The sequence below is a fragment of the Lissotriton helveticus genome, chromosome 7 (assembly GCF_964261635.1).
Source record: "Lissotriton helveticus chromosome 7, aLisHel1.1, whole genome shotgun sequence".
Taxonomy (NCBI): domain Eukaryota; kingdom Metazoa; phylum Chordata; class Amphibia; order Caudata; family Salamandridae; genus Lissotriton; species Lissotriton helveticus.
The window spans coordinates 1,616,812,854-1,616,826,086 of record NC_136068.1 but is presented as its reverse complement, the minus strand read 5'-3'; the positions used below and the strand labels follow the sequence as shown (position 1 = coordinate 1,616,826,086).

Below are 13,233 nucleotides of genomic sequence, written 5' to 3'. Positions count from 1 at the left end.
TTTCTTGACGGAAATAAGAATCATAATTCCTGCGAAAAGACTGCTAGGAAGCACATTGATTTACAAGCCCCTTGTGCCACTTTTGCGTCACTTTTCCCGTGTTAAAAATGACGTAAAAGTGGCGCAAGGGCCTTGTAAATACGCCCCCTAGTGTATGCATTGCATGCGTTGCAGTCGCCATGTCTATGCAGCTGTATGTTTTCTATTTCTTCTTTATTTTTTAGGTATTTGCTTACAATATTACTATTTTGGCTCATATCAGGGATGGGTAAATCTCAGGTCTGGTAAGACCACAGACCAAGGGATGTCAGGGTCAGCTCATCACAGTCCCTCTGTTTCGATGCTCATAGGGAACACATGATTATTCAGGCTTTAGATATGCTCATATGTTAATTATTGTATTTTTAGAATTATTGTGACCGCACATTTGACTGGTGATGGCATTTCTAGGTGTCTCCTGATGGCAGACAGGCCAGGGCTAGTAATACAGGGCGTATGCGTGAAAGTGTGTGTAACTGACCTGGCTCTGGCTCATGATTATTTGAAGCACTGGAACCAGCAGACTGGAAATGGGGATGGTCTCTGCTCCCTCCCTGTGCAGACAGCTCACCTGTTTTCTACTTGCTGAGTGGTTCTGCCGTCGCTCTGTTAGAGTCTCTCCGTACTGAAATTTTGAGGGTACAAATGACGTTGCCTCTCAGAGACTTAAGAGAGCCAAGCTATGGAAGAGACATTAGCGTCATCCTGTCCTGATCTTTGAGATCTTTCTTCTTCGTGTAGTCTTAATGTTCCCCGTTGTGGCGGGGGTCCGCTAGGGTGTGTGCGTGTCAACGAGGCCTAGCACCACCACAGCAAATGATGTGACATTTCACACAGTATGCTGGATATGTGCAGTGAACCACGAGCGGTAGCTTCACCTTTATTTATGCCCTCAGGACCGAGCCTGGCCCGATGGTGTACTGTGAAACATATTATGGTAGTGGCCGGATGGCTCACAACATTCGTCACTCTTGTACTCGTCTCGTGCATTGAATCGGGCTTGACAGCGCAGCTGTCGCCAAACAATTATGTGAGTACCACCAGAGAGGGGCTTTGGCTCCGCCCACATGTTGGGAGGCAGGAGTACATGTTTTAATAGGGCAGTAGTTGTGTGCTTTCACAAAAAAAGTGCTTGCCCTCCACCAGCTGTAACATTTGGTTTACTTATCCAGCTTGCTGAGATTGAACTTTCAGGGGCACACACATGACACTGTAATGCTGTCAAAGTGTCTTAAATGACTAGATAACATATGGTGTTTGTCTTTGCCTGGTAGCAGCACAGATGTGAGGAGGACTGTCATTAACGTGTTGTATGACGTTTTAGATTCCAAATGAATTTTCCCGATTTATGCCCTTATATAGGTACAATTCGTGTTGCCCTTATATAGGCATAGAAATCAAGCCCTTATTTAGGCATAGCTCATGCTACCCAAATACAGGCATGACTACTTCCATCTGTTCACCAAACGTCACAATGATTTCCTGGAAAACCAGCTTAAGCCATTAGGGACTTCCCCTTGCTTGAATATTGATTTCTCCAAGAACTCGGTTACTTTACAATGAACGACTAATCCCTAGGGGTTCATTCATTCCCCGAGTCGGCACAGAGGGATGCTGCGAGTACTGACGGATAGAGTGGTGCTTTACTTACCTGAGCCGCAGCCAGGTGAGGCGTAGCAATCTCCTCCTACCTACAAGTCAATGTCTAGGAGGATCAATACTGTTCAAGAACGTCCAGGTGACAATTGTGAACACGTAAAGAAAAAAATACATTTATTATTGAATTGTTTTAAAGCAGTAGCGAGATATGGTCCTGAAGAAAGCAGCGGACACCATTAAGGGTCCATTTACTGCAGAAACATGTTGGCCTTATGTATGTGGTAGCTATATGTTAAACCTACCAATATTTCCGCACTGGTTTTAAGTATTTGGAAACACGTGAGGTATCTAATAAATAATTTTCCCTCCCGTTCTCCAATTTTAGTATTTGCACCTAGTTACACACTATTATTTTCACTCACATATATCTTTCACGCACTGCTTTGCAGTTATCAGTCCATGGTCCCCATCCTGAAAATAATCCACACACGGGGGCACCCACTTTGTGACATCATAAGTGGCTGCAAGAATACTTTCCTTGGTGTGAGGAGTCCCAGATGATGACAAGGGCGGTATCGGACATTAACTGATGGGTACTTTTTCAGAACATGGGAGTATCCTACTGAATTTATGGAAGTTTTGACATACTGTATAATATAATTTGGAATAGAGTTACACCACAGACACTGTGTCATGGACCACCTTGTTTAGACCCACAGATACTTTTTGCTGTTCAGATTGTCTTTCTTTGGGGGACGTGTCTGTGCTTGGTCGTTAAATTATTTCCCCTGGGACCCTCTTTCTAAATAGTTATTGTTATGTTCATTCATGACGTTCATATGCCCGACTTTAAGTCAAACATGGCATTCCTAAACACCTTCAAGTTATAAATATACCTTCACTTGCTATAGCAAAGTGCGGTGGTTCAGTGCAGTTCGACGACCTATTTGCCCGACGCAGCTCGCTACAGCAAGTGCCGAAGGAAGCCGACTCTCCAAGCTGACACACTGATCAGGAAGCTACCCTCCTCTGTCGAGAGCTCCAGTGTTTCTGACTTCCCTTGCGGGGTGTTGGGAAATCGAGTCCCGAGACAGAGATACCAGACCTCCTTCATTCTAAGGTATGGAGCTGATTAGAACCTAGAGAACCTTTGGCAATTCTTGGCAGAACTCAAACTTATGCTAAACAAGACTTACTTCTTCTTTCGTACTAGACCTATATTAGATACATTGGGGTAGGCGTATTTTAGAAGCACCAGTTGAGTATTTTAGTCTGTGTTATTTATGTATGTATTTTTATATGGCTTAGAAACCATACAATGCTATTACAGTATTATTTTATAATACTATTCTCGCTGTACGCATTATACTTTGCATTCTGTCTAACAATTGTAGCAGTTCACCTCTCTTGCATGAGAAAGAAGACTGTTCAATAAACCTTTTATTGAAAACGCCTGTCTCACTATTTCTCTGCAACTCTGTAGAAACAAAGCATGCACGATCGTCTGAGTGAAATACTTATCTATTGTTTCCACGACGAAGATATTTTCCAGTCATAGGAAAACAAAGTTGTCATGTTTATGTGGTTGTCAGAAACTAATCCCTTCTTGTGTATTCGAGAAAGTTTCTAGTGACCTCTGAGCTAGCTGGCACTCACAATTAAGTTTAGTATATTCGATAGAGACCTACTGACCCAAGTCCTAAGTCATATCTATAGGATATAATATTCCAATGCACAGAGCCTATTGGGAATATAGGAACTACACTACATTGCGCCCAATGTTTGGTGCCCACTACATGGCGCCCAACGTTTGGTGCTTTTCTCAGAGACCCTTTTTTCCGTAAATACTCTAATAGACTTCTGGATTGGGTAAAAGGATAATATCCGCCATAACTGAGTTGGACGGAAAATTCTATGTATTAGCTTTTTGGTTTGTTCAACGTTGAAGGATACAGTGTTCCAAAATATTGTGCAACTTATCTTTGTTTCCTTGAAACTTGCTCTGCAATTTTCATTAAACAAGGTCGAATAACGGCAATAACACCGAGAAGGGTGGAGCTGCGGCTGATCCAGCAGCTTTTAACACAACAGGTTTTAACGAAACTGACGAGGATGTTATATGCATTCCTATGAGTTTAAGGAAAGCCATCACTATAAAACTTATAAAAAATGGCCTCACATCAAGAGGTGGTAGGGTAGTTTTTGTGATAGAGGCACATGAATATCACCAGACAGAGGTATTCTATTCATGGATAGTCTTCCCTGAAGCAAATCCAGTAACACATGTTTCACTTCTACAAAGAGTAAGAACCACCGGATGAGTATATTCCTTTCGAGGATATTGAAATTCCACTAACTTACCAAGAGCATGAGCTCTGGTTTAAAGGCGCCCTAAAACATATAAATCAGATCACCAAGCTCGGTCCACTAGGTAGACCAGGAGCAACATGGCTAGCGTTAGCCGTCTACAGACCTGACCCAGACATTGAATCAATGTTGGATAAACAATTACTTAATAATATACAAAGTTTAGTAGAATTACACACTTATACCCAAACTTTCTGAAAGTCCTGAAAAGGTCTTTACTAAAAACACTCCTACTCCTTCTGAAAAGATGTGGGAAAACACTAAGCAAACTTCTAAGGAGAAGCGTGCTCAATCCAAAGGTAGGTCTCCTCAAAAGGAGCCCTCTGAAAGGAGGTATAACCTCAGGAATATGGATCATTTGAGAAAACCTGAAAGATATCAAGATACTGATACACGTTCCTGTTGTACCTTTCAGACTTCGTCACAGAAATCCGAAAGAAGAGGACGGTCAGAACAGAAGGAAGAACGCGTGAAGTCCAAAGACGATCAACACGTTCAAAAAAGCAAGAAACCTCAATTTATCAAAAAGAGGGTAGCTCGCGACCGAGATGGCCGCGCTTTAGCTCGGCTCCGTTCGCCCGCCTGGGTTTTCACATTTATCCTGCTGTAATCCTGCCCCGGATAGCCCCGTTTGCTGAGTGGTGGTGCTACGACGCCTTGCAGGCACTTACCTCTTGTTCCGGTTATCCTGGCTGCTGTGGATCCGGTGCAGTGCCCCCGATTGTGTTGGGGTATCGGAGGCGGACTGGCCTGGATCTTCTTGCCGGCTCCCGGGCCAGACGGAGTCTGCGGATCTGCCCTCCGGGGCGTGGAGGAGGTGGTCGGAGGGCCGTTGTTCGTGTGGGCCGGAGGTCCTTCCTGGCCGATTCCTGTGGGGAGGAGGCCTATGGTGGAGGCGCTGCATTCCGTGGTCGGAGCTCCTCGTGTGTCCGGCTTGCTCTCCCTTTGTTCTCCGGTCCGGCCATTTTGATTTTGCCGCCCGGACTCGGAGAGCGGGACCGGCGGCGTTGGGTGGCCGGCGAATCCCTTTCTTCTGGTGGCCCCCCTTCCTGCCCGGGGTGCTCTGCTGCCGGTCAGCGGGACTTTGTTTGCCTTACTGCCGCCCCGGCGGAGATTTACAGCCGCGCTGCCTTGTCGGACTCTCAAAATGGCGACCGACCCCGGGGGTCTTGATCGGGCCTGGGCGAGCGCTGGGGGCCCGCCGCGTGGCCCGGGTACCGGATACTGTGAATGTTTTCCTACACTTAAGGAGTTACTGGACACCCTGCTCTCCTGGCGGCGCTGTGTGACCGCGCCTATCCTAGCTTCGGAGATGGTTCCTCGCGGCGGGCCTCCTGGGCCCCCAAGGCCGGATGTCCTTGTGCCGCCGCGGGGTGCGGCTGGAATTATCCTGGCGGAATTGGCCCCGGCTCCGACCGCGTCTGCTGCTGTACGGAACTTGATGGCGCCTCCTCCTCCTGCTCTACCTTCTTTTTCCCGGGCCCGGGAGCTGGATTTTACTTGGCCTGGCCTTCATGAATCTCCCGCTTCCTTTCGGTCGCTGCTGCCCGGCGATGTCTCCTGTGCTGGCCCAGATGGGTCGGTTCTTCTGGACATATCCTTGGACTTGTGCCTGCATCGTTTGCTACACTTCGTTACTTTCCTGGATCGTCCGTGTTCCACTTTACGTGCCTTTTCCGGACTGCCGTTGGTTCTTCCTGCTGTCTATCTCCTGTTCTTCGTAACCTGGTCCTCGCTGGATCGGACAGTTTCCACTTTGGACAAACAAGGACAGGGCTGATGTATATTGGCATCTGTGTGCGGTGGTCTTGCACTGGTTTGGATGGTCAACCTGTCCCGGTATGGTTCTGTGTGATTGACTGGTGCCCCTAGACTTTAACCCGATGTTCTTTGGCTTCCCGGGGACTCGCCTCCTCGACTCAGGCGGGTGGCTGGGTGCGTTTACTCCTGTCTCCCGGCCCTCCCTCGTGTATGTCTGTGTGTGTTTCCCATCCCTCGTTTCCTTCTCTTCCCTTCCCATTTTTGTCTTTGTTTCCGACTTAACTTTGCTCTGCTATATTTCGGGTTCTAATTAGGGCGACAGGCACGCTGCGGGGGGGTAGGCCGTAGCCTTCTGCAGGGGTGCAGGGTGGGCTTTAGGGGTGGGTTGGTGGGGGTCTGTCCGTATTGGGGGGTCTTTTTCCTCCCTTATTTCCTCTTTTTCTGTTCTATGGCTCTTGTGTGTTCACTTTTTCCGGGACTCCGTCTCCTCCTGTATCCCCCTGGGGAGTTTCTGTGTCTTTCTTATTCCGGTGTGTATCTGATTGTAGCTCGCTGGGTAATTTGGTATCGATTTTTGCTATGTCGCTTGCCGGACTCTATTATCCTGCTTTCACTCCTGGGGGTGCGTGGTTTGGTGGGAGTCCCTTCTTTCGTTCCCCCTTTTTCCCTCTCCCCTTTTTCCTCCTTTATGGAGGTCCTTTTATTTTGTTGGGATGCGTATCGTATTGTCTTTTATTATGTGGGCCTTTTTGATCATGTCTCCTCAATTTGGGTGGGGGCGGCGACGGGTAGGTGCGGTTTGATTGATGCCATTGTCGTTTCTTTATATTCCGATTACGTTTATACTCTTTGATAGCTATGTTGGTATGGCCTCTTTTGTCATTCTGTGATCGTAAGATGGCGGCTTGCCGCGGCCCCTCCCTGGTTGTTTTTTGCACGGCCCATGACTCTTCTGTTTTCCCACCCCGCATTAGAAAATTAACCTTTTATTGTCCTGTTCTTGCTGATTGCTCGATGCTCTTATTGTTTCTCCTGTGCTCCTGGTGATATATCCTGTTGAAAATTTGTTTTTCATTTATTACGTTATCTACCATGTGGTGGCCAGCCCTCGTGGGTTGTAGGCCCGTATTTGTGAGCTTTCTTTGTACAATAAAGGTTTTCAAAAAAAAAAAAAAAAAAAAAAAAAAAAGAGGGTAGCAGGTCTAAAAATCAGACATGCCGAGGATCTTGAGGACACAACTCAAGAACGGGGAATGGGCTCAGACAATATTGGACAGCGCAGCAGAAGTCACCATAGCTCGCAAGAACTTGAAGAATCATCTGGAGACATTGGACTTGAATGAGTTCATTCAAATTGAAACTGCAGATACCAGGGTTAGTTCTCCACATAAGTTATATGAAGTAACACTCCGGATGGAGGGAGGCATACCAAGGAAAGTGAGAGCACTCTTTTGGGAGCGACTTTCTAAGGGCTATGACATTCTTCTAGCTGAACAAGACTGGCCACCAGAATTTGTCAGGGAGGGCCCACATGGCGAAGAAATCATTATGCCAGCCTTCTCCAATCATATTCCAATTCATTTAAAACATACCTATGCCAGGAAATAGGCAGTAGCCCAGGCTCCTGCATTAGATAATAATCATGTAGGATGGCATGAGGACTTGCCTCACCATAAAATCCAACTAAAAAATCAACCAACTGCACAAAGGCAGTACCCCAGTTAAGCAAGAAGCTAAACTCAGGGAGATATTAGATCAACTTGAATACCAGGAGGTGATTGAAACAGGTACCTCGTCCATGAACAATCCTTTGTTTCCTGTCTCCAAACCAGACAATACATATCGTCTAGTTTTGGACTACAGACATATAAACTCTTATTGCAAAACTTTTGCCGTACAAAATGCATATAGTGCAACATTAATGAATAACATGGTGCGTAAAAAATATAAAACCACATTAGATATTTCTAACGGTTTCTTCTGTCAAAACATCGCACCACAAAGTAGGTATTTGACCGCTTTCTGAATTATGGGGACACATCATCACTTCTGTCTTCTCCCACAGAGATTCAAGAATAGTCCTGGGTTATTCTCAGCAAGTCTAACAAAGGTACTACAAACTTATGATGACTAAGCATTGTCATATGTCGATGACATCTATCTAACAGACAATGACTTGGATAGTAGGCAGTTGAACAGGGTAAATACAATTATACTTGGATTCGCCTCTGAAGGGTACAAATTCAATTAAAATCTAGAATTGCCCATTTAAACGTCCACTTTCTAGGATATGAACTTTCAATTGAAGGCAAAAGCCTGGCAGCAAACTTTCTAGAGAAATGTACGCTGCTCCAACCTCCAAAAACGCTGAAAAACGTAGTTGATTCTAGGTTTCCTAAATTTTGGAAGATCATACATTCTAAATTACGCAGAAAGGGTTAAACCTCTCTATGAAATAATCAAACCTGATTTCAAAACAGTAAATTGGACACAAAAACACACAGAAATTTTGCATTCACTGCAAACAGACATGTTAGCAACTAAAAACTTGCAAACACGCATAAACGTACGCAACTTAGTGATCCGAATCATTCCAGGACAATGCGGATTCACGTACTTAACTTTTGATGAAGGTGAAAAAGTACCAATAGCTTACAAATCACACTTGTACGCACAAGCAGAAATGAAATTCACTTCAACAGAAATTTTTTTGACAGCTGTTCAAACTGCAGTAGTAAAAGAGAGAGCCCTCGCACAGGGGAAACGCATTATGGTCATAACTCCTGTACCTGCCTTAGAGGCAGTGACAGAAGCAAGCATTCCAAATCCAAAAGCTTTACATTCGGGATGGATACAATGGGTTAATTCTCTTTCTGCAACAGACGCTGAATGTGTTTTTGACCCATATTTGAAGACACAAGCATTTTTACAATACGAACAAGAATGTCCTCTGCCAACTGAAATTCTGCCTCTAGAGCAGTATGAATGTATAAGTTATACTGACGGATCAGCTCAACCCGCTACGAGGGGGTAAACAAGCCTATAGTGCGGCATGTGCGATCGTTGAAGGTCGCTGGCGCAATGGAAAAATCCGACCTGTGGTCACTAAAACTCAATCCTTAGGATATTGTACAGCTCAGCGAGCTGAACTACTAGCAATGAAGATGGCACTTGAAAATACAGATCGCGAATTCCCCACACTTATAGTGTGCGATTCGTATTATTGTATTCAATCTTACAATGAATACTTGCAAAACTGGATTCAGAACGGTTACAAAGATGCAAAAGGTGGCACAATCAAGCATAAAATACTTTAGGAACAAGTAGTTCAGTTACGACAAGGACTACAAAACACTCATGTGATACATACGCTGACTCATCAATGTGATGGAGTTCACGTTGAAGGGAATTCATTGGCTGATGAAGCCGCGAAGGCAGCTGTGCAAACGGCTTCCGTACCAGCAATCACTCGTTCAAAAACAAAAATAGACAGCAAAATAATGCTAGCTGTCAATACTTCATGCAAAGACAGTGGTAAAACATTACCGAAAGGGTTTCCACTCAAATACTCGTACATAACTGATATGAATAATGTTCCGTTTGCTCGAATCCCTGGAGTGGGGGATAGGGTAATTCCAAACATGGAACATAGATTAGGACTAATCTTAGCTGCACATGCAGGTGTTTCCGCCACAGTATCATTATTAAAACAGAGATACTGGTGCCCGCGCATGAGGAAACAAACCAGAAACTATGTTTTGGAATGTGAAATATGCCAAAAGATGAAAGTCTCTACTGTGAAACGTCCTGCGTAGACACCCCAGTTAATTTCAGTTAAACCATTAGCTTGCGTTTACCCAGATCACTGCGGTCCCTTACAGAGGAATGGTAACTATGAATATATCATGGTCGCAGTGGATTCGTGCTCAAGCTTCATTTGGATGTGGCCTCAGCGCTCGGCTGACGCTCGAACTGTTATAAAAGATTTGCGAGTCTTTATCGGCACATACGCAGGCGGTACGCTACATTCTGACCAGGGTCCTGCGTTTAGCTCTCGAGCTTACAAGGAGGCCATGGCCTAATTGGGTGTTGCATTGTGGTACTCTAGTCCATTCCATCTTGAGGGAAATGTGGTAGTGGAGAGAAAAAACGGGACATAAAGCAATCTATAACAGCTAGGGTATTAGGCTAAGTGTCCAACTTAGTCTTAACAATCTGCCAAGAAGTTCTCTAAGGGGTATCACTCCATATGAAGTCCTTTTTGGGATCAGAATGTTAGTATCGGACCTCGATTGTGAGACTTCAGTGGTAGACCAAAATCCCTTTGATATCAAAGACCGTTTGGCTGTTTTACAGGACTCAATCAATCAATCAATCAATCAAATCATTTGTATAGCGCACTACTCACCCGGGGGGTCTCAAGGCGCTGGGGGGGGGGTCCGCTACTGCTCGAACAGCCAGGTCTTGAGCTGCTTCCTGAAGGCCAGGTGGTCTTGGGTCAGGCGGAGGTGGGTCGGAAGGGAGTTCCAAGTCATTTAAGGACTTAAATGAAATAAGAACTAAACAAAGTAAGATGTTCCTAAAACCAACCACCACTGAAGAAAAACCGAGCGTCCCAGCAAGGCCTGTCTGGATTCCTAAGCTTGGAGATCTAGTCAGAGAAAAGATCGCGGACAAGAAGGAATTTGGGCCTTCTTACAGACAACCAGTACCTGTCCTAGCAATCCACGGATCAAGAACAGTATTACTGCCGCCCCTTGCTGGTAAGAAGGAGAACAGGTTTGTGTCCATCGACCTGGTCAAACCACATCATGTGGCCGATCATAAGCAGTAGGCCAATTGGACTCAGTGTAGCTACTCAATGTAGCTACTATCCAAGAGGTCAATCTGAGAGACTCATCCCTTTGAAGAATCTGCAGTGCGAAAAAAAGGACTAAGCAACAAAACTATGGAACTTGTTCCTCTTGAAACCCAAATAACAGTTCGTCAAGAAACACCTGTCTACAACGAAGTATCATCTGAATACACAAATGTAACAAGTGATCAAGTGGTTCCAGCGATTACAACGAATCCTGATGCAATCCCAACAATTGACAGAACTGCCTCTGGCTATTTCAATTACTTTGATACGTTTTCCGAGGATCCCAGCGAACCTGAAATGGCGTCAGTAAGAAGAACTTTCAAAGAACAAGCAACAGATCTTTTTCATCACCTGGAAAAGACGTATCTGGTTTCACCATTGATTTAACTTTGGATTGTGTTGGGTGTGTTTTTTCTTCTTCTTTGGTTGACTCTGGTAATAACTTTGGAAATGCTGATAAATGGAAGATATGTCAAAAAGGACACAGCAAGTAAGAACACCAACTTACTCCTCAAGCCATACAAATCATCTCATCATGAACTAAGAAACTTGTCATCAGTGAACATCACAGCTGTTCCTATACCTGGTGGTATAGCTTGGGACAGAACTGACATTTTTGGCCCAGCGGAGCTGTTGAAGATTCCACACCAGTTCAAGATTTCCTTGAATGACTGTTTCATCTCGTACCTTTTCTGATGATTGGGACTTCGAGACTGTTAATAATATGATGTCAGACTTAGAAAAGTCCCCTGTTTTTACAAATCATGAAACATTTCTTCGAGGTTCTTCTGCCTGCATGTGGTATTGCATTCATTCGCAATAGTTCACTGTTGTTTATTTAACTCGTTTGTTCTGACATCTACAGATGAAATTAGATCAGAGGAGGCTGAATCAATATTTATGTAGTGGGCTAGTACTTAAGTGGTAAACCTGTATGAGAATTCAAAAGTCTTGCTTCTGATATGTTGAAAATATATTTATTTTGCTCACACCGTGATGAATCTGCACCTTCTATCCTTGTCTCGGGGGAAATTTCCTATATAAACTCTCAAATTTGGGGGGGTGCCAGATGACTTTCTTATGCTACTAGGAATGCTGTCCAAGTTCTCAACGATTTTGATGCACATTTGGAACTTCAAATGTGTTTAATATATTTTCTCCTTTCTGTAATGATGGCCTTTATGACAAATGATTTCTATGTAACCCAGCAGCTTCCACTTTTAATTATCTTGTATTGTATCCCTTGAATGTTTATAATAAGCCTTTATAATGTTTCTAATCCAGCCCTAGAACTCACTTATTGAGTCAGTCTTTTCTTAATTGACTATATTTTTGATATGCTGATTTGTACCTTATCTTGGGACATGCTATTTTAACACTATCTCAATCCACCCACATGTGAGTGTACTATTGAGGTGATATTCGAGGTATAAGATTTTAGGGATAGAGCGCACCCACACATGTTGTGTCTACTTCTATTCTCAGTGCTTGAACTGAAGGGTTATCTGTGGTTGCTCTATCTTAGTTCACAATCAGTGAGACGGCTAACAGGATATAAAGTAGGTCAGAGCTGGTACGGTAGCTCAGTGAAGTGCAAAGTAAGTGTTCTCTGCTCATACTGGTGTGCAATCTGCAGGTCAAAATTTCAAATTCAAGCAGACAACTCAGCATTACATCCTTCTAAAGTTGTTAAATTGAATACTATTAGTTTGCATTATGATCATCTGTTGAATATAACAAATCCGCTGCAATGTTTTATATAACATATACTTTATTATAATGAGAGAGGACATTAGCATCTCAGACAAGGTGTCAGTGAAGAACATTTAAATAATCACTCTTCATCGTGCAATTAATTCATTTCATAAAGTATCTCCACCCAAGCTCTTCCCTGGCCCAAATGAGCCACGTACCTGGATTCCCATGGGCTGGCAGGAGGTTGTCCTGGTACCAACCCTGTCTGCCACCCCACAGAGCATTCTGTATGTTCAGCATCTTCACCGTTGGTTGGTTTCCATCAACCCCCATGGAACGGAACCACAGCACTCATGGAGAGTTGGGGTACCGAGGCGTAAGTGCAACCGCAGGCTTGAAGAAGAGAAAAAGAATGGAGGTCAGAGGCAGGCATCACAAAGAGGCTAGAAAGGGAAGGACAGAACTGAACCATTATTATTATTATTATTATTATTATTATTATTATTATTATGATTATTATTATTATTATTATTATTATTATTAATAAAGGAAACTTGTAGAGCGCGCAGCTACCCGAAAGGGTCTCCCGGCGCTAAAACAGACAGCAAGCAGAGGCGCAGAAGAAGAATGAAGATAGCACAGCAACTTGCCAGAAATAGAAATTGTATCTGTGCCAGGGATAAAAGTGTTAGGTAGGTATCATCCTTGCATATTAAATCCCAGTCTGTGTGTTCATGGGGTTAATGTTTTTCTATTTTCCGGACTGACTATATATTATAACTTGTAATATTGCCATTGAGAAAATGACAAGAAGGAAAAAGGTAAAGCTGGCCTGGTTTACTTAATTATTCATAAACGGTATGATCTGTAAGATAGCTTAGTGGCTTAAAGTACCACCTGTGAAGATCTTT

At 44.0% G+C, this 13,233-nt stretch overlaps 1 protein-coding gene across 1 annotated transcript in view; it reads right to left on the bottom strand.

Moving 5' to 3' along the window:
* Positions 1–12,684, bottom strand: part of LOC144767575 (paired box protein Pax-6-like) — a 97,403-nt gene extending 84,719 nt beyond the window's left edge. Inside the window, exon 1 of the mRNA XM_078650993.1 lies at positions 12,541–12,684. Within this exon, the coding sequence (XP_078507119.1) occupies positions 12,541–12,655 (115 nt within the window). The 5' untranslated portion in view covers positions 12,656–12,684. The remainder of the gene's footprint in view (positions 1–12,540) is intronic.
* Positions 12,685–13,233: the final 549 nt, after the last annotated feature.